General features: G+C 41.1%; 1 protein-coding gene across 1 annotated transcript in view; it reads right to left on the reverse strand.

Moving 5' to 3' along the window:
* The window catches only part of MYRFL (myelin regulatory factor like), a 121,203-nt gene that overhangs the window by 50,897 nt on the left and 48,799 nt on the right, over positions 1-21,507 (reverse strand). Inside the window, exons 6-10 of the mRNA XM_043879096.1 lie at positions 17,554-17,704; positions 13,155-13,350; positions 11,056-11,132; positions 9,130-9,240; positions 6,963-7,053 (exon numbers count right to left, since the gene is read on the reverse strand). Of these exons, the coding sequence (XP_043735031.1) occupies positions 6,963-7,053; positions 9,130-9,240; positions 11,056-11,132; positions 13,155-13,350; positions 17,554-17,704 (626 nt within the window). The remainder of the gene's footprint in view (positions 1-6,962; positions 7,054-9,129; positions 9,241-11,055; positions 11,133-13,154; positions 13,351-17,553; positions 17,705-21,507) is intronic.

Raw genomic sequence — 21,507 nt, forward strand, 5'->3', positions numbered from 1 at the left:
TTCAACATGGAACTAAAAATGTGTCAGTTATAGTAGGTGGATGATAAGGAAGAAGAAAAAAACCTCAAAGTGAGTATCTTTTTAGGGAGAATAATAATAATGATTTAAAACCAGAATATTATGTCAGAAAATATTACGTTTATTAAAGCTCAGATGATTTTTAAAAGCCCTTGCATTTAGCTAGCCCTTTTATGGTTTCAAATCACCTTCATGTTTATGATTTCATATACAGTCGACAAACAAATGACAATACAAGCATAATTCATACACCTCAGCTTTTCCCTAAGCACAGATTATACTGAAGGAAGCATTATAACAGCTATATTTGCTGAGTGCTAATCCACGCCCCAATTCCATGAGATAAGACCCTTATCTTTCTTTTACTGATACTGAGACTCTAAAAGAATAAGCCTATTTCCCAAGGTCACAAATCTAGTAAGTTCTAGAGTTGCAATTATACTTCCTTTGATTATTAAATAATGATTCTAACTTTGACTTTTGTGTGGTATTGCATAGAAGCAGCCCTGGCTGAATGCAGTCTTCAAGGAAAATCCAAGTGGATCTATTAGACTAGAGAAAGTTTTGGAGGTTTTATTGTTATATAAAAATTTTTTGCCAAATAATTTTCTACTGTACTGCTTTCCCTCTGCCCCATTTCCCTGTAGCCAGTGAACATATTTCCACATAGCTTTTCAAAAACAATTTATTTATATGTTTGGCTGCGCTGGGTCTTAGTTGTGGCATTCAGGATCTTTTGTTGTGACATGTGGACTCTAGTTCTCTGCCTGGGGATTGAACCCTGGGCCCCCTGCATTGAAAGCGTGGAGTGTTAGCCACTGGGCCACAAGGAAAGTCCCATATTTCCACATATCTTTGAGTGGGGAATCAATGAATCCATCAAAATCCTCACAACAAAATAATGTTTTTAAAATTATGACCTATCCTTCTCTACCTGCTCTCTTGGTATTATTTGAATGTCTTTACCATAGTCATGTGCTACTAATTTACAAATAATAATTAAAAGAAATCTCAAAGTTTATTGCTAAGTTTGGGTTCAGTTAGGAAATTCAGGTGTCTTCCGCTTCCAGTTTCATTCCCACCTGTCTGAACCTTGATCTGCTTGGAAGACTCAACCATTGACACCACATAGACAAAAGCAGGGAAAGAATATACAGCGACAACTTTGAACAGTATTTTGTGTGAATTCACTTGAACAAAGAGCTTTTCTGCAAGGTCCCCAGAGCCTCCTTGGTTGTGAATGGCAATTTGGCTTTGACTCAAATCCTTTTATAGTGAGCAGTCAACTAAATCCAAAGGTATGCCATATAAAATGCTGATGTATTTTCCTCTACTATGAACATAATGAGCCACTTCAAGGAAACAAAACAGGACGGTGATGGATTTTCTTTTTCTTAATGAGCTCTGGGATAATTATTATCCTGGTGGTAACTTGATAGTACTGGAAGAGCAGATATAAGTAGGTTCAATTTGGGGGGAACAATTACAAGAATCTCACTTGGCTTTCACCAAATGAAAACTCAAATTCCTAAAACATATTCAAATCATTTTGGAATGGTCCATAGATCTACAAGGTTTAAAATACAGAGCCTTGAAGAGGATTCCTCCTCAGTAATGTGTGTGTTCAGTTGTACCTGACTCTTTGCGACCCCGTGGACTGCAGCCTGCCAGACTCCTCTGTCCATGGAATTCTCCAGGTAAGAATATTGGAGTGGGTAGCCATTTCCTTCCCTGGGGATTCTTCCTGACCCAGGGATCAAACCTAGGTCTTCTGCATTGCAGGCAGACTCTTTACTAATGGAGAATTTTATTATAAAATCTGTGAACTTATTTCCCTTCTCTAGTAACAGGAGTGTTAATGTATCAAAGCAAACTGAAGTGGAACCACAGAAAAACATTCTGTAATCATGAATTTGTGCTCAGATGTGGCCCAATAGTGGTTGATTGCTATCAAATGCCAAAATAAAGTTTACAGAATACTTTTATTATTTATCCCACAGCCTTACATATTTAGGGATGACCTGAACATTTTATTCTATGTTGTGACACAAACTGACTGTGTGACTTTGGGCCACTTAATTAACCTCCCTCTACCAGTTTTCTCCTCTGAAGAATACAGATAATAATGTCTTTACCTATCTTATGGGGTTGTGGGAGTTAACTGAAATCATGTATGCATGAACACTTTGTAAAAATGAGGATGAATGGTCTCAGATTCATGCTCAATACAATCTGCTGGGCATAGTAAGCACCATTCAACCTGTAATCAATCTGTCCCCTCAGTAGCATCTGCAGAGCTACACAATTAGGAGGGAGCTCCCTCCACAGAGAATACAATGGAAATGGCGCCCCCTGCAGATGCTTGGGATGGGAACCATCACTAGTAGCAAAGTTTGGAAAGGAAAGCTGGATTTCTTTGCTTTATCAGTTTGTGCTTCTAAAGAGCAGCCAAAGAGCATAATACGAAAGCTTGAGCTGAGGAAGGCAAGAAACTCGTTCTTGTACCTTTTGAAAGGTCTATCGAAAATGGGCCTAGAGATGCGATCTACCAGCACTACTCAAAGTGTGGTCCAGAGGCCAGCAGTGTCAGCATCCCCTGGAAGCTTGTTAGAAATGCATAATCTTGAGAGAGTAGCACTGAAACATATTCATTACCATCTGTAAAATAGATGGCTAGCGGGAAGCTAGTGAGAGTCCCTTGGACTGCAAGGAGATCAAACATGTCAATCCTAAAGGAAATCAGCCCTGAATAGTAATTGGAAGGACTGATGCTGAAGCTGAAGCTCGAATACTTTGGCCACCTGATGCAAAGAACTGACTTTTTAGAAAAGACCCTGATGCTGGGAAGGATTGAAGGCAGGAGGCGAAGAGAACGACAGAAGATGAGACGGTTGGATGGCATCACCGACTCAACGGACATGAGTTTGAGCAAGCTCCGGGAGTTGGTGATGGACAGGGAAGCCTGGCGTGCTGTGGTCCATGGGGTCGCAAAGAGTCAGACATGACTGAGTAACTGAACTGAACTGAAGTGAGTGGGAAGTTGCTCTACAACACAGGGAGCTCAACCCGGTGCTCTGAGACAGCCTAGGAGGGTGGGATGGCATGGGGCGTGAGAAGGAGGTTGAAGGGGGAGGAGACATATGTGTACTCATGGCTGATTCACATAGCTGTCCCCAGAAACCAACACAACATTGTAAAGCAACTGTAAAATTAAAAATAAATTTTAAAAGATAAATTAGAAAAAAAGAAGTGCATGTTCTCAGACATCTCCAACCTACTAAACCAAAAATTGTGGAGGTGGGACCCAGGCATCCGTGTTTCCACCAGCTCTCCAGGGGATTCTTATTCTCAACATAGTTTAAGAATAACTTCTTTATGTCATACACTAGTTCCATACCACTATGAAAGGGCTCATGAGTTACCCCTTCTATAGTTAGCAGACTGTTCTGTTGAACTCCAACTGCACAGTGAGACAGACATTGCTCTACCCACTGATTCCTTTGTGTAAATAAAACTTCAGCTGAACTTCAGAAGAGGTGTGTGTGTGTGTGCAGGTCGAGTGTGTAGGGGAAGGGAAGGGAGGTTTGTGGTCAGAAATGGGCACGGGCCAGGGAAAACAGAGATGGTACCTGGAGTGACTCTGTTCTCCCCCCATCCCTCACCATCCTTGCATCTGCATTCTTTCTCTTGTCTTTCCCGATCCTGCGTGTGGGTTTCCCACCTTGTGGCACTGTGGTTGCAGAGCAATAAAAGAGAACTAGGGGGGACCTGCCCATTTTTATTCTTCTGGAAAAATAAGCTGGAATAAATTAATGGTTTTCAAAACTAGGAAACCCTGGCGTGTCTTTGAAAGGCAGACAAAACTGATCATCCCTCCTGCTCGCAACATAGCCCTTCCAACCAGGTTTAATTATGTGTTTTAGGAGAAGAATGGAGCTGAAGGAAAGTCTAGCCATTAACAAGGAGAATCGAAGGAGCTCTGCTGGGGAATGCTCCCCAAAACAAAGAGCTGGGAAACAAATCTGTTCTTTGGAGTGAGCTTTAATTTCCATTAAATTGGTCAATTTACAGTATGGGACCAAAATATCTTTCCAAAGCTGTTTTGATTGACAATCTGGATGAACAATTGCTGGATCCTGCCCCTGTTTCTCTCCCCTCAGAGAATTCTGAAGAGCTTGGTCTCCTGAAACACCCCCACCGCCCACCTTGAGGCCTGAAATTCATCTACTCCAGTCTTCAGGCTGTGTGTGCTTTGCTTAGTCACTCAGTCGTGTCCAGCTCTGCAACACCAATGACTGTAGCCCACCAGGCTCCTCTGTCCATGGGGATTCAGCAGGCAAGAATACTGGAGTGGGTTGCCATGCCCTCCTCCAGGGGATCTTCCCAACCCAGGGATCAAACTCAGGTGTCCTGCATTGCGGGTGGATTCTTTACCATCTGAGCCATCTGGGAAGCCCAACCTTCCTCCATACATTCACCCTTATGTTAATTTCTGCTACGGGGAAAAATGACTCAGTTCTCAAAATGAATCTGGATTTGCTAAATGCAATTTGCAGGTCTCCATATAATGTGGTCAGGTCTTATCTTTGTCACATTTTTCTTCCTTCATTCTAGAACTCGAACTAACAGACCCAGGCCTTGGCACAAGAGGGCATATCTGGCTTTTTTGTAGAATATAGGCTGGTCTGCCCTCTGCTCAACCCATGGTACATATACCTGTTTAACACCCTCTAGAATCTCAGGGGCAGGAAACGTGCTCTCTAAAACTCACTGATTCAAACAATAATGCCATTTCTTAAATTCAGTTTTTCTCTTAGTTGGTTTAAACATTATATGCTTAAATAAATGCAAAAGTCTGCATTCATTTTCACTCTGCATTTGGGGTTAAAACAAAATAATCTCAGTAAGATATTTCCAGTGTGAGGGAAAGACATTATTACTATCATTTTTTTTCTCATTGTTGTTAGGGTAACCCTTGTGTTACCCAGCATACATATAGAATAGGGTATTCTCTTTAACCAAAAATTATGGCTAGAAGAAAGCCATTGAATATAGAACACACTCATTTTTAAAAAATAAAAACTTAGTGAATAATATGACATCCAGTCTATACTACACATAATTTTTTCAATAGTCATACTTAACATGCATTACAGAAACTTTGGACTTCTCAGGGTCATCATCATGAGTTAAATTTTCACTGAACTTTGGGTACAAGAAAGAGCCCATTAGCAGAGAGTTCTGGGAACAGCATGTCCAGCCATGTTCCCCTCTCACTTTGCTGCTGTGGAGACTTGCACGGCAGCCTAAGCAGAGCTTTGCAGGGGCTGTCAGCAGGAAATGGAGAAATCTCAACACCAGGTAAATTATTTAAAGTACGCAGGTGACTAGCAGACTGCCTGACTTAAGCATGAATGTCACCACTCAAAGCAGCAGTTTCCTGGTACCCGATCTACCCCAGTTAAAAAGAAAGTCATTGCCTGAATTTGCTCCTTCCTGTGAGGAATCAGAAAAAACAAGCAACCTAGGTTTCCAGACTTGACTTTAAATCACATTTATTAGCACACCAAAGCAATTCCAGATGACAGCAGGTGAGGTGTCAAAGACCACCCCGACCCTGGCTGAGGTACAGGCCGGAACCTCTGCCCTTGGCTCATGACCTAAGGAGGGGTCCCACCTGCCTTTGCCCCAGAGGAGGCTGTTTTGCCGAAGCTTAGATCAGGCCCCACAGAAACACAGTCCGCGTATGCGTGCTGGCGGGCACACAGCCGGCCTCACCCAGGGACATCTGGACACACCAGTGTTTTACTTCATTTCCATCATTACTTTACTTCCAATAAAACTCTGAGATGTAGTTTCAAGAGTTCCACTAATAGATGGCTTGTTATTTTTTATTGACTGAAAGAATGACACAGAGGGCCCTTTGTTTGAGAACAGCTCAAGGCGAGCTGTGGAAGACTCACTTCCCCAAATGGGCAGCTCTTGTCCCCAGGCCTGAGTTTAACAGCCAGGTCAGTGGGCGAGCCCCGCTGTGAACTAGCTTCCCTACTGGAGTGTGCACGTCCCCCTGTGGCACTCCAAAGAGCCATCACCCAACAGCCCCGCCAGGGCTGCCAGGCCTGTGGTTACCTGCTCCCTCATGGCCCTGGCATTCCCCGTGCTGGCCAGCCTGGCCGCACACCGCTGCAGCTGCCAATAGCTTTGTGTTTCTGTGGCTGCCAAGACTCCCGGCCAGAGCTGTGACCAATCATTCATTCAGCAAAGCGCGCTGAGCCGTTACTATGCTCTGGGCAGCAGCCTAGAAGCCCCTGGGGTCACCAATCACTCTGGGCCATGGGATGCCTTCCTGCCTATTGCCCCACCCTGTGGGCTTTGGGGTCAGAGGGAACTGGGTTATAACCCAGGCTCCATCATTTACCTACTAGCTTTGTGCCCACGGATGACTTTGTCTCCCTCTTAAGCCTTAGTTCCTCTGGGTGTAAAGAATGTAATGTAAACGTGAAACAATGTAGAATGATATCCTATAGAAATTATGTATCCCAGTGCCTACAACATACTGTAAAAACCGGGGCTTCTCAACTACGGCACTGCTGACATTTGAGGAGGAGTAACTCTGTTGCGGAGGCTGTCCTGGGCATCATAACGTGTTGAGCAGCATCCCTGGCCTTAACCCACTAGATGCCAATAGCTCCCCTAGGTGTAACAACCAAAACTGTTTGCAGACATTGCCAAATGACCCACGGGAAACAAAAGTTCTGGCTGAGAACCACAATGTAAAAACTAAAATAGCAGTGTCTGCTATTACTATCATTATCTTTGTCATCACTGGCAATTGAGAAACTGCATACTCCATGCATTCCACTGAATATGTAAAGTCTTCTTAGAGGGGAAAAAACAACAACAACAACACATGGGATCCTGAAAAGTCAAAGAACCGCACTTACCCTTACAATGATCCGTTCAGAGATGTGGGCAGACAACAGGTAGAACTGGTCTTGGTTAGCAGCATACAGTCCAACCACCAACATGAAGTATCTAGTTCAGAAACAGCAAACCAATGCCAACACATCAGGAAACAAGAGACATAGTTTGAGCCATCAAATTGTAATTAACAGAGAATTTACCCAGATGGGTTTACATATTTAAAGATTTTCTCTTCCACTCTAATTTGCCCCTCCTGTGAAATCACAGAGGCGTTGGTTCACTCACTGTTGTTCTGGGTCTGCCTGTCACTCAGCTTGAAAGACGAGTGTGGTGTTTTGCACGCCCACAACAGCCATCACTGGGCCGACTGGCTCGGCCCATCAGTGCTGGCCTGGGGCAGGCCTTAGGCCGGTGCATCCCTGGGCCCTCAGCACAGCACCGCTCACATACACACGCACAAAAAAGTCATCTTAGAGGTGCCTTTGTCCAGACCATCCAAGCCACACATCCTAGGCCATAAGGCAGGGGGTGGGGGGGTGGGGGGTGACCCCAAAGGACTCGCCCAGCCACACAGGCTCCTTACTATCCCGATCTGCTCTTGGTCAGGTAACCTGCACCTTTCATAGCCTCCAGTCATGACTTCAGTCAAAAACCAGAACCCTCTCTTCCAATTGTTATCAAGGCGATCTTCCTCACTATTTTAACTGCTCTTTATGTGTATCACTGATGAGACACTTTTAAGATTAGACCATTTCTTCCTCTTTTTTTTAAAGAAGTATGATGCATTTTTAAAACTTTTTATTGAAGTTAGTTTCTGCTATACAGGAAAGTGAATCTCATATATATGTCCACTCTTTTTTAGATTCTTTCCTCACACAGGTCATTACAGAGTATTGAATAGAGTTCCCTGTGCTATACAATAGGTCCTTATTAGACCATTTCTTTAAAGTCAAAATATAAACTATCCCTATAAGAAAAGCATTTACTTTAAGAATTTCATTAAAAAAAAAAAAAAAAAACTTCGCCAACTTCTTCTGTAGCACTCTAAACCGTCTCCAGTCCTTAGGGAGTAAGATTTTTCCCCTGAAACTAAAGTATGTCAATAATTGTAATAACTGTTACAATGATGATAGTAATTAGCTACCATCCACTGAGTTCTCAAAATGTGCCATGTGCTGGGCTAAGCAGTTTATCTACATTATTTCACTTAGAACCCCAAAACAACCTTATTGGAGAAGGATATGGGTATTGAACCATTTTTACAGAATAGGAAAATGAATCTCAGGGAGGTTAAGTTCCATGCTCAAGGTCACCCAGCTAGTAAATGGCAGTATCAAACAGTCAAACTCAGTTCCCTCCAACTCCAAAACCTTTGTTCTAAAATCAGTGGTTCCTAAACTTGAGCATGCATCAAATCACTTGGGGGGGGGAGCTTGTTAAAATATAGACTGCTGGACCTCACCCCAAGTTTTTGATCAGGTAGGTTTTTAGTGAGTCCCAACAACTTGCATCTCTAATAAGTGTCCAGGTGATACCATCTGTGCTGGTCCTGGGAGCACAGTGTGAGAATCACAGGTGTAAATCATTAATGCAAATATATTTTCAATCAAAAAAGGCTACAGCAGAGCTTCAGAACTCAGGGCATTAAAGTAGTGACCAGCACACAGAATTCAATAAATGCCATCAATCCTTAGCCCTCAGCCAGTCATAAAGCATGAACACATGGCCCCTCCAGATGCAGCTGTCCCCAGCTGCACAAAGGGCCAGTTTCATGGAAGAGAATTTTTCCATGGACTGGGGTGGAAGGGGCATAGTTTCAGGAAGATTCAAGTGCATTGCATTTATTGCGCACTTTATTTCTATTATTATTACATCAGCTCCACCCCAAATCATCAGGCATTAGATCCGGGTGGTTGGGGACCCCTGCAGAAGGATCACGGGGAGAATGAAAACAAGCCACTTGAAGGCTGGACAGGAGAGGAGGCATCGCAGGGTGTGAGGATGGAAGAAGAACGATGTCTAAGGATGAATGAAATGTGGCAACAGACAGAGTCAGGGAAGGGAGGAAAGCAGCTGAGGGAGGCCAAGGGGATCAGAGGGGCCTCTGGGGGCCCTGGGCTGTCAGGTAGCATAACCAGCTACCCCCCCCACCTCACCCCCCGCGATGCATACACACCACACCAGTACCTCTGGTCAGGGTTTGGCTTCCCCTTCTTTCTCATGTTATTTGCTGTGGTTTCGCTGAAGTGTAACCGGCCCAGAGTTACTTTGGTGACCTGGTCGGCCAGCAGGTTAATTCTAAAGCAAACAGCAAAAACACCAAGAAACTGTAAGAGAACTTAGTTCTTGATCATATCTGATTCATTCTTAGATTCTGAGGTATGTTTAGTCCCCCATTCTTATCACACGGTGAAGGACACCGATTTTTAATATAGTACCCACAGCCTAGTCAGGAATGGCTGCCAGGGAGTTACTCTTTGTTCGGTCCCTAAGTAACGTCCAACTCTTTTAAACCCTTGGATTGCAGCACACCAGGCTTCTCTGTCCTTCACAATCTCCTGGAGTTTGCTCAAATTTACATCCATTGAGTCAATGATGCCCTCCAACCATCTCATCCTCTGGCGTCCCCTTCTTCTCCTGCCCTCAATCTTTCCCAGCATCAGCGTCTTTTCCAATGAGTTAGCTTTTCACAATAGGTGGCCAAAGTATTGGAGTTTCAGCTTCAGCATCAGTCCTTCCAATGAATATTCAGGGTTGATTTCCTTTGGATTGACTGGTTTGATTTCCTTGCAGTTCAAGGGACTCTCAAGAGTCTTCTCCAGCACCACAGTTTGAAAGCATTATTTCTTCAGTGTTCAGCCTTCTTTATGGTCCAGCTCTCACATCCACACATAGCTACTGAAAAAACCATAGCTTTAACTATATGGACCTTGGTCAGCAAAGTGATGTCTCTGTTTTTTAATACGCTGTCTAGGTTTGTCATAGCTTTTCTCCAAGGAGAAAGTGTCTTTTAATTTAGTTGAGTGGTCAGAAATGCTCATTCAGCAGCAGTTCAAGTCCAGAGTACCTGACTCCACAGGGCTGTGTGCGCCTTCATTGCGGCTCTTTGATCTCGACAGCAGGAGAGAAGCCCCATCACCTCTGTCACTGTTGCTATAGCGCTCCCCTCCCGACAGAAGCGGTTCCTCTAGGTTCCTGGTGAACTCCTTCACATCTCCTTCACGTATTTGCCTTCTCCTGGCCTGGCTGTGGGAAGCTGCCTGCTCCTGAGGTAGACCACACACAGCCTCCCAGCAAGGGAAAACCAGATGTACCAGGCAAGTTCAGAGCTGTCTGTACATGCTTGAGCTTCAGGCTGAGCTCACACCTGGTCTATCCAGGCTCTAGCACTATCTTCTTCCCCAAATAGGACTGACTCCAGGTCAAATCATCCCCAGCCAGTCAGTCAAAAAGCAAGTCTCATTCATTTTATATGGTGTGGTCCACCATATTGTTTTGGATGATCCCAGTCCTCTGGCTTTCTTTTATTTGAAATATTATTTTCATTTATTTATTTCTTGGGCTGCACAGGATCTTAGTAGTGACATGTGGACCTAGTTTCCCGACCAGAAATTGAACCCAGGCCCCCTGCATTGGGAGCACGGGGTCTTAGCCACTGGACCACTGGGGAAGTTCCCTTCATTCTTTCTATTTTAGGGCTCATTAAGCAATCTAACAGCATTGCTTTAAGAAACAAGATAAATGAATTATAAGCACAGCATGGATCCAGAACTTTAAAATCAATTCAATCAGTAGCATGCTGATTTAAATGAAAAATTAAAAGGAAGCTCTAATTATAATCTGTCTCGAGGAACCAAAGTTGTTAGCAAGATTGTCAGTAATAAATATTCTGTAAATAATGATGACCTAAAAGATGGGGCTTTTTATACAGATTTTTTTGCAATTATTTCAATATATTTTACCTACTTTTGTTGATAAGCATGTGTTCATAATACTAACACATTATTACTAGTTTAGTTTGTATCATGGAATTCTTTTAAAATAAAATAAATTTGGCAATAGATTTTCTTCCCAAAAGATGTTCACAAGAGATTTCAGAAAAGAAGTTCTTACTTAACAGGATCGAATATCTTTTTGCTTCTGTCTGCTTGGGACTGTTCAATAGCAATTATTTGATTGGTGGCTTCTGCCTATGTAGAATAACAAAAAGTAATTACTTCATAATTAATTTCTTTATTAATTAAAACATTCATTAGTAAATAATTTTCAATTACTTAAAAAGTTTCCCAAGGCATTATGTTAAGCACTTGACAAGAGGCCCAAGTCACTGAAAGATGTGTAAGGACTCTGACCTTAATGCAGTGCGCTATTGGTGAGAAAAGAAACAAATACCTGAAGAGCTAAACAAAGAAAACACAAGACAAGAGAGAACTTCAGGCAAACAGGGAACATAGAGCAGACCATGGATCCTCCCGACCCAGGGACTGAACCAGGGTCTCCTGCACTGCAGGTGCTGAGCTATTAGGAAATCCCCAAAACACAAGAGCAAGGCAGCTCAACAGATACATGCACTTACTCGTTCATTCATTCATTTCATACATACTTGTTGAGCACCCGCTTTGAACCAGGCATTGCATTAGGCAATAGAGGTGAGAAGACAAAGCTAACAGAAATCTCAGCCCTTTCAGAGCTTATTAATAAGAAATAACAATAAACAGTAAAAATAAATAAAACATAGGAAATGACATTTATTCAACAGTTGCTACAAAGTCTTCTTGTTATTAGGGAAGAGTAGCAAGTGTCTGCTGGTATCTGTCCTATGACTTGTAGGTATTTGCATAGTCACTATCTTTCCAGAAAGCAATTAGGCAACCAGTATCAAGAGTTTTATTACTGACCATATGTTCAATGTGCAATGCCTATTCTGGAATTTATTCTCATACAAAAATTAATATGCCTGAATGTTCACTGCAGTTTTATTACCAATAAAAAATTTACAGTAATACAGGAATTAATAAGGTATCTTGATATAATGGAAAACCGTATCATCTTTAACAATATTTTATAGTCTTTAATGATATTATATAATGCTATTTCCACAATATAATATTATCTATATGAGATTAATTTTAATAACAGAAAAAATAAGGAAAAATTAAGTTACTAAATGGTGGATCCCAAGTATGAATGAATTGTATCGCTTCTTTCATACTTTTCTATTTATTCCATAATGTCCACACTGGACTCATATTACTTCCACAATCAGAAATATATGTTTTATTATTGTGTGCTTGCTGTTTATTTTTTTGTGTTTGTTTGGTTTGCATTGGTTTTATTTAAGAGCTTGGTTTGGAGCAAGGGCAGCTGATGTGTTTAGCGGTGAAGAGCCACTAGTGGTAAAGTGCCACTTTGGGAGACTCAGGTTAGTGATCAGAAAAAAATATATGTAGATAATGGATATTCCTCACCCTAAGGAGCTGGATCTGAGGTAATAATGCAATAAATACTTGTTGACCACTCAGAAGTCATCCTACCTGCATTCTAATCCCAGCTCTATTATTTACTATTTTGAATGAATGGTGTGACTTTCCTGGGCCTCAGTTTCCCCTCTGTTAACTGGGAAAGAGGGAGCATTGACTAGATTAGTGGTTCCTTGGCTTTTTTAAGTTACAGACTTCTTTGGGAATTTGGTGAAAACTATGAACCAACTGCATATGGAAACACACCAGCCTCAAAAAGAATAAACTAATTACACTCAGCAAAAGAAGTCTAAGATTTATACACTAAAAACTTTAAAGCTGTGGTTTGAAGTGATGTTCTGCCAGATTCTGAATTGGCAGCTTCTATTTCCTGTGTCTTGAAGTATTTATTCTTAGACCCCATCCACCATGCTGTGAGGAAGCACAAGCTGTCCGGCAGAGGTCAATGTGGAGAAGAGCCCAAGGCCTCCGAGCTACAGCCCTCTTTGAGCTCCTGGCTGATGGCCAGCACAGACTTGACAGACACTCAAGTGAGCCATATTGGAAACTGGATCCAGCTAATGACTCCTGAGTAGAGCCAAGCCCTGACCAAGCGGCAGATTTTTGATCCAAACCAATGAGTGTTATTATTTTCAGTTGCTAAGTTTCAGGGTAGATGGTTATGTAGCAACAGACAACTGGAACACTTACTAAATGTTGGCTGAATGAGATGAAACTAAATAAAAGACTTACCTTAACCCCAAAAGCTTTCAAGTAAAACATTTCTATTGGCTTTAGACCCATTTGGGTTTTGACAAATTTTGGACTTCCCCAAACTTGAATATGGATGGTGATCTGAAAATGGTTCTTCTTTTGGCAAACAAAAGCTTCATCTGCTGGCGAAAAATTAAATCCTTTGTCTGTGACGACTCGATAGCCTACATCGGGTCTATGAAAAGTGGAAGCAAGAAACCAGTCTTACAAATATTTTCTACACATTTTCTTTCATGAACAATATTAATTATACAAACATTTTGGGAAAATACATTTTGGAAAGTATCTTTTGCTATATCTGAACAATGTGAAAGTGTTAGTCACTCAGTCGTGTCTGACTGTTTGCAATCCCATGGACTGTAGCCCGCCAGGCTCTTCTGTCTATGTAATTCTCCAGGGAAGAATGCTAGAGTGGGTTGCCATTCCCTTCTCCAGGGGATCGAATCCAGGTCTCCTGCATTGCAGGCAGACTCTTTACCAACTGAGCCACCAGGGAAGCCCTCTTGCTATATTTAATCAATCAATTTTGTTAATTTTAACCAAGGAAATGAAAATGGTATTTCAGACCACAGCTGGCTGTCTCACAGCCTTTTTTCTTCATGAGAAAGAAGTACAATTCTTGCCAAATGGAATCATTGTCTCCTCAGCCTGCCTTTTCGCTTTGTGTTTCCTACATTTCTAATTTGACTCCACTATACAATAGAAAGACTTGTATAGAAGAAAGACTTAGTTAGAAGTTGAGAAGTTACTATCATATCAAATATCTGGGATAGAATTCATTTTTTTCCTTCTTACAAAAAATCTCTCATTTCATCAGCATAACCACACTCACATAGTCCCTCAGATGAAAGACTAATCAGCTTCCTGGTAGTCATATGAAAAAATAAAGCAGACTGGTCATAACTACCAGGAATAGCTTTCAACCAGATTAACCAGAGTCAGTCAATCATGTTTACTGATTGAAAACATGTTTTCACTAAAGTATGGCCATTTCCTTTTTATCCTTCTGATCTGATCAGAGCACTGACTACCTACTATGTTGTTTACTTCTGCAGAAAAAAATAATAGGATGACCGTGGGGCAGCTAATCAGACTCTTGCTTTATTTGTTTTATCAAATCATTTCCAAGAGCTACACTTTATATATATGTACATGCTGACTTGCTGTAGTCGTGTCCAACTCTTTGCGACTATATAGACTGTAGCTCGCCAGGCTCCTCTGTCTGTGGAATTCACCAGGCAAGGATACTGGAGTGGGTTGCCTTTGTCTGCGGAATTCCCCAGGCAAGAATACTGGAGTGGGTTGCCATGCCCTCCACCAGGGGATCTTCCCAACCCAGGGATCAATTCCATATCTCTTATGTCCCGTAGGTGGGTTTTTTACCACTAGCACTACCTGGGAAGTCCTTGCATTGTCCCTATGCGTGATTAAATACTTTTTAATGTTAATAAAAATAAAACGTATTTTTTTGAAGTTGTCATATCAAAAATAAAACCTATTAAACATGCAACATTATCAAGTAGAAAAGAGAACATAAAAGTTGAAAATTTTGGTAATTTTTTCTGTATGTGTTGTAGATATGGAACATAATTTTTAATGCATCAAGTTTCCTAAATGTTCCTCAGGAAAAGAGCGCCTTCCTAGAATGACACAGAGATGGCAGTACTTCCTGCTTTGTTTGCTCTCTGCTACTATGTGGATCTTTGCTTCCTGGGATCTCAGTTTGGATGGCTGCCATTTAATGAACAGCACAGACTCTCTACATTTTTTTCTAATTTCAGTGACAGAACTATGAATGGGTCTCTTGGGAAAAGAGTATTCACGTTCTTGGCACGCTAAGCACCTCACCAATGGATCAAGTCACTAGGTCACTGATTAGCCTCAAAGTCTTCTCAGGTGGCACAGTGGTAAAGACTGCCTGCCAATTCAGGAGACATAGGAGGCATGGGTTCTGTCCCTGGGTTGGGACGGTCGCCTGGAGGAGGAGGTGGTAACTCACTCCGGTATTCTTACCCAGAAAACTCCATGGACAGGGGAGCCTGGGGGGCTCATGGCATCGCAGAGTCAGACAGGACTGAGCGACAAGGGGAGCACAGGCTGATCAAAGGCCCCACAATCACAGTGCCCTCCAGCAGCAACGGGAAAATCCATTGAATGAAGGGCTTGATAAAAAGCAGGTATTTTAAGGCATCTGGGACTTTATATTGACTCATGTTTCTGTAATTTGCTTGTCAAAAGGCTAGATGGATTGAATTGTATAGATTTTACTACAGAGGGTAGTAAGAACAGTTTTGATTAAGGAAAAAAAAAACAAAGGAAATATTTTTGTGTGTGATCTTCTATGTTTCACTGTCAAAAACTCTGAAGAAAAAAGGTAAGATTTGCAGCTCAGATATGAGCATTAGCCTGAAATTTAAAGACAGCTGTAAGCAGACACTATATCAACCCATAAAAATTATACAGTTGAAGAGTATTCTGAATATTAAAAAAAAGTCTGATTATAAAAACTATTCTATTTACCTAAGAGTAGCGATTCTGCTTTTGATATCAAAAGTTAATTATAAAATCAACTAAACTGGCCTTTTTAAAGGTCTTTTAACACAAGTTGTAAATATCATTCAAAAAATGTAATAAAATTTTAATCCCCTAACTTTATAATTTTCAGGTTATTTAGAAAAATTATGCTTTTGTAGCAAGTTAGATCTACTAATCTAAGCAGAGGCAAATGATTTTCTGTCTCAGTGATGTGAGTAGTGAATTCAAGATCTCCTGAGTTCTAATCCAGATGAATACCGCCAATCTTTTTTGCTTAAGGAAAGTGAATTATGGCTAAGCATTCAAAATAAAACTGCCTCTACATCTTTGAGTTGATACTACTCATGTATCCTCTTTTTTTTTCCAGATCAGTGAAGCATAGATTGACTGCTCAGATAAACTTAAAAAAGCCTACTCAAGTAAGAAAAGAGATAACAGTTACCTTGAAAACTTGATCAACTCAGATACATTACAGACTAGGAAGCATTACAGGTTTCGATTAAAATACTGTGCTTACGTGTGACAGTTTCAGACCTGGGTACTCATACATAAGATACTATATGGAACAACTCCCCCCAAACCATTAAATGACCTCTGACTCAAAACCAGGACCTTTGGATCCTTCTTTTCCTTTTCTATTGCACACAGCAGCAAAGATACAAGTTGCGACATTTCAGTGATACAACTAGCAACTTGCTTCTTTTTGTCTCCAATTAAACACATTGAGTCCCAAAGTCTAACTCCTCAGATTTTAAGGAAACGATTTCTTCCTTCTAGTTCATCCAACATAAAATTCCAAGTGATAAGTTTTGCTCTTAAAAAACTATTGGGATTAACATATATGCACTACTGACACTATGTATAAAATAAATAACTAATGAGAAGGTACTGTATAGCACAGGGAACTCTGTAGTCAATGCTCTGTGGTGACTTAAATGGGAAGGAAATCCAAAGAAGACGGGATATATGTATAAGAATAGCTGATTTACTTTGCTGTACAATTGAAACTATAAGCAACTATACTCCAATAAAAATATAAAAAATAAAAAATTATTTGGAGTTTGAAAAATACCTTGAAGACCCCCAAGTTTGTAGCCCAGCATTTCTCATTTCATATTGTATTTATTAATTGAAAATCACATTCTTTACCCATTAACATACTTTAGTGTTTCAAGAAGGCATTTACAATCAGTGAAAATTCTAGAAGAGCTGGGTAAGTAAATTATATCCTAAGGAATAAAGAGAAGGCTGAAAGGATCTTTAAGAGCAATAGTGCATAAGTCTACATTTATTTCTTGAAACTATAATGTCATAAGAATCAGATGAAAATTTTCTAGTTTAAGGATATTTTGTATGGTTTGATTTCAGTCTCTTAATATAAAGCCAACCTCAACTATGATCACTACAGGCTATATTGACAAGAAAGGGGCAGTATTGAATTGCAACATCGATGCTGGGGGAGATAACAATTTAATATGCCCCCCAAAATAATTCTATGAAATTTTTAATTGACTGCAGGATTAAACATTAGTGATTTGGGAAATCTCCCTTTTCCAGCTTTTAGTTTAAACTGGGCATTTGATCTCAAAAAGATTCCCTCTTCCTCCATCATTTAGTGGGTAAATTATGAGTTAGAATTACAAATCTGGATTCTTGAAGACCAAAACTCATGTCCCAACTGTTTATTGTTAAAATGCAAAACATAAGGAGTAAGACACACTTTCTCACTGACAAATTCCATTTGATCAGAGGTAGACTCAAAGCCCAAATACTTCGATTCAGTCTTGAGAGTTAGCACTGCCTTGCTCCCCAGCCAACCATAGGGGTTCCTAAGGCCACTTACAGTTTTTCATATTGACTGTTTAATAAGCTGTGCCAAGGAACACTTCGGTATGGCTGCCACTTCAAAGCAGGAGAAGGCTGGTCCACAAGAATCGTGTTCTGTCTCTCACTGTCGACGTCTTGCACTTCGATGCTGTGACTCCTACCTGTCACTGCAAAGAAATTGGTGTGTTAGATCTTCCCTCTGAGGCTGTTTTTCCTAGACTCACAGACAGCTGCATGGAGCGAATGCATAGTCCACGTGTGAGGCAGAGGGACCCTGTGGGGAAAGACAAGTGTTGGGAAGCAGGGGGCATGTGGCTAGGTTTGTTTCCTCATCTGTAAATTGAGCAGCCTGGGTCAGTGATTCTAAGGTGCCAAGGTGAGCACTTGTTGGAAACATTGCCCTCGGTATCTATCTTCCGACATGGCATCTCTTCATTCCCAGTCTGTCTGGTTCTAGTGAATTCCATTCCCAGCCCAAAGAGGTGCAGTTTGAGTGAAGTCCATTCCCAGCCTGAAGATGGTAGGGAGCCCAGGCTTAATTAATAGAAGTACGACACTCACTATTTGCATCAGTAATTGTACATACGTGGCCTAATTCAATCCAAGAAACATGGGTCTCTGTGCTTTAGGGAAGATGGGTTCAAAGATGCTGACTCTTTTCCATGAGGTTTGAATCTAAGACACATTCCCCAAAACTGCTGGCACCATTGTGGGACAAGAGAGAAAAGCCTGTCTGGAAATGAACCGGCCCAGCAGAAGGTGGAGTTGAGAATGAACACACCCAGTCCCAGCGGCATAAGTTTGAGTTCTGGCATCCTAGTACTAAATCTTGGGTTACAGGAGCCAATAAAGCCCCTCATTTGGATTTGTTGTTTGGTTGCTGCATCAGGCAGTTGGAGGGGTTTTTTTTTAATTGGTTTTGTCCTTTGCTTCTTTGTTTTTGCTCTTTGCAACCAATACATTCTAATTTGTTACAGGTCCCTTGTGACCCCAAGATTCTGTGGTCTAGTTTTTTTAAGTTATTTATTCCCTTAGTGTCTTACTTCCCTCAACTGCAAAACAGAAATTAAAACAGGTGTCTTACCCGTCTTGCAACAACACATAAGCAGAGAGAATATCATAACACAAATGAAAGCGCTTTCAGAAGCTAATATGAAAACCAAGATAAATTAGCAGAGAATACTTTGTTAGAAGTTAGTATTAACTGTATGAAACTGCTTCTTTTGTATACCAAAAATGGTCCAATAACAGCAATTTTGCATGTGCAAGCTTCTAGTTTTGCATAATCCTTGCAAGTTGTTTGTCTAATTTGAGTATGCCTCCAAAACTTATGATTCAACCACAGAAAAATTTTATGTAAATCCTATTAAGATGTTTGCTGTTTCCCTTTTCTGTGAGTTTTCTCCCATCACTCACGCCTCATATCAGGAGTGAAAGGGAAATAGTGTGTGTGCACAATGACTTGGTGATGGCTGTAAGCAACAAGTCAGGATATAACACCACCTTATATACAACATGTACTTAGCCCACTCACTGTTCTGTCTTTCTTTATACTTTTATTGAGGGCTTCTTAAATAAATAGCAGAGCTACTTCAGTTTGCTTTGTATCCCAAATGTCCCAGAAACTGTGTTTTTCTTGAGATAGCACTATTATGTGTCACCTAAGCAGAACACCTATTTTTTGAGTTTTGTATACAACCATTTCAGAAAAGGATTTTCTCAAAATCCTGAAAAAACTTTTTCCCAGCTAAGAATATATAAGGTCAGCAATGCTCGGAGTTCTTCATGTCCTCACTCCTCCAAAAGTTACCTGTCTTAAACTTTTCAAAACAAACAAAAAAACCTTGTGTGGTTCTCCTGTTCATACCAAGTTCAAAGAAAGGGAGAAACTAGCTCTTCCATCTTTTCTTTCTGCCTCCTGCAGTGGAGAGAGGATCAAGGAAGTTCAAGAGCTTGGAGTTTGGAACCATATGGAACTGGGTTTGAATCACAACTCTGCATTTACTGGCCAGTTAGGAAGTGGTCTAACATCTCTAGGCTTCAGTTGCTTCACCTGCAAAATGTGAGCAACAATACGATGCCTCCCAGGACTGTTGAAGGAATTCAGTGAGTCATGTCTGGAAGTGTTTACCAGAGCGTCTGCCTCCAGTGAGAATTTAAACAATGGTGCCTTTGGTTAGGATTACCAGCACTGTCATTATCACATGTACTCATTCATCTCAGGTGACTCAGTTATTCCTAAGAAGCCTTAGCAAACACTTCTTTCTTGGCCTCCGTGGTGGCTCTGTCTGATGTGAAATCATGTTGTGGGCCTGAGTGAATACCTGCTAACTCAGACCCTTTCCTACTCAAGTATGGCAGCAGGTGACAGGGAAGCGGTCAAAGGTCAGCTCTGCTCCTCTAGGTGCTGGTAGGGAGGGTAGGCAGGGGGCAGGGGGTTCTTCACTACTTGTGCCACCCAGGAAGCCCTTATTGAAGTATAATATTCATGAGAAAGAGTGCACAGATCATTAGTACACAATTTGATGCTTTTTAATAAAATGAGGTATACTGGGTAACTACCTCTAGATCAAGAAGTAGGATACTTTCAGCACTCTAGAAGACACACGCATGCTCTCTTCCAGTTACTACTTTCTCTTGCTCAAGAATAATCACTATTCTGATCCAATATCATAGAGAAGTTTATATAAATTATGTAACATCATATGTACTCTTACGTATTGGCTTCTTTTAACCAGCAATGCTTATGAGATCATTCATCATTGTTGCAAATGATAGTAGTTCGTTCATTTTCCTTGCTGTATAGTATTCCATTTGTGGTTATTATAACTAACGCTAGTATGAATGTCTGTGGGGTCTGTTAGTGGGCATATGTATATACTTCTGTTCGGTGTATTCCTAGAAGGGGAATCACTGGACCATTGGATATGTTTCAGTAGATGTAGCCAAAGAGATTTATAAAGTGATTACAAGGTAAGGATTCTTAATCCCATTTAACAAATGTAGAAATTGGGGTTCAAAGACCTGAAACACTTCTTCAGTGTCACAATTGTTACCTGGGACAGATGGATTCAACATTTCTCTTCATGCTGCACTGAGGAAGTCTTGAGAAATGTAGCAGAAGAGAGAAACAGAAGTGTGAAGGCAGCAAAGTCTCAACTTTGGGGAGAAAACTCACAGCTTGCATCTGAATGTCTTTCAAAATATTTTCTTTTACTTTACTTTTTTTTTTTTTGCTGTGCTGCATGTGGGATCTTAGTTTCCCAATCAAACCTGCGCCCCCTGCAGTAGAAGTACAGTCTCAGCCACTGGACCACCAGGGAAGTCCCTATATTACTTTTTTTAAAAAACTCTTGGTGAAATAGAAATCATGATTCTCATTTGATAATTAAGAAAGTCAGGCTTGAAAAAGTCCATGATTCCTGGAGACACGAGACAGGTACTTTTCCTGATTCTACACTGGAAATTCTTTCTCTGTGGACTAATGACCATGACTCTGGGGTTAAAAAACACTCATGCATTTGAAGTTTAAGCCATATAGGGCCATGAGCTCTCTTATATTTAGAATTTTCATCAGACAGGACCAGGAATCCTCTCATATTCGGGGTCCAGACCACGTGGGGCCAGGAACCAGCTGGCAGAAGCCTGCTCAACACCTACTCTCTCTCTAAGCAAGTTTTCACATCTGCCTCCAGCAGCCCAGTAATTCTTCATTGTGAACCCAATAAATGGGCATCTTGGAACCCTTGACCAACATGAACTGCTGAGGAGAAATTCACCAGAAAACCCTTACTGATTGATTTAGGACAACTTCCCCCATCAAAAGTCCTGCCTGTAAGACTAGCTCCTCCTTCCATTCCCCATATGCCATTTCTCCAGGACCTTTGTAAAACTCTTGATCTCTGCAACAACAAATATGAGTTCTCCAGTGGAAAACTTCTGCTGAAAGCATAGCATTTGGATTAAGTGG

Source organism: Cervus elaphus, chromosome 3, assembly GCF_910594005.1.
Source record: "Cervus elaphus chromosome 3, mCerEla1.1, whole genome shotgun sequence".
NCBI lineage: Eukaryota > Metazoa > Chordata > Mammalia > Artiodactyla > Cervidae > Cervus > Cervus elaphus.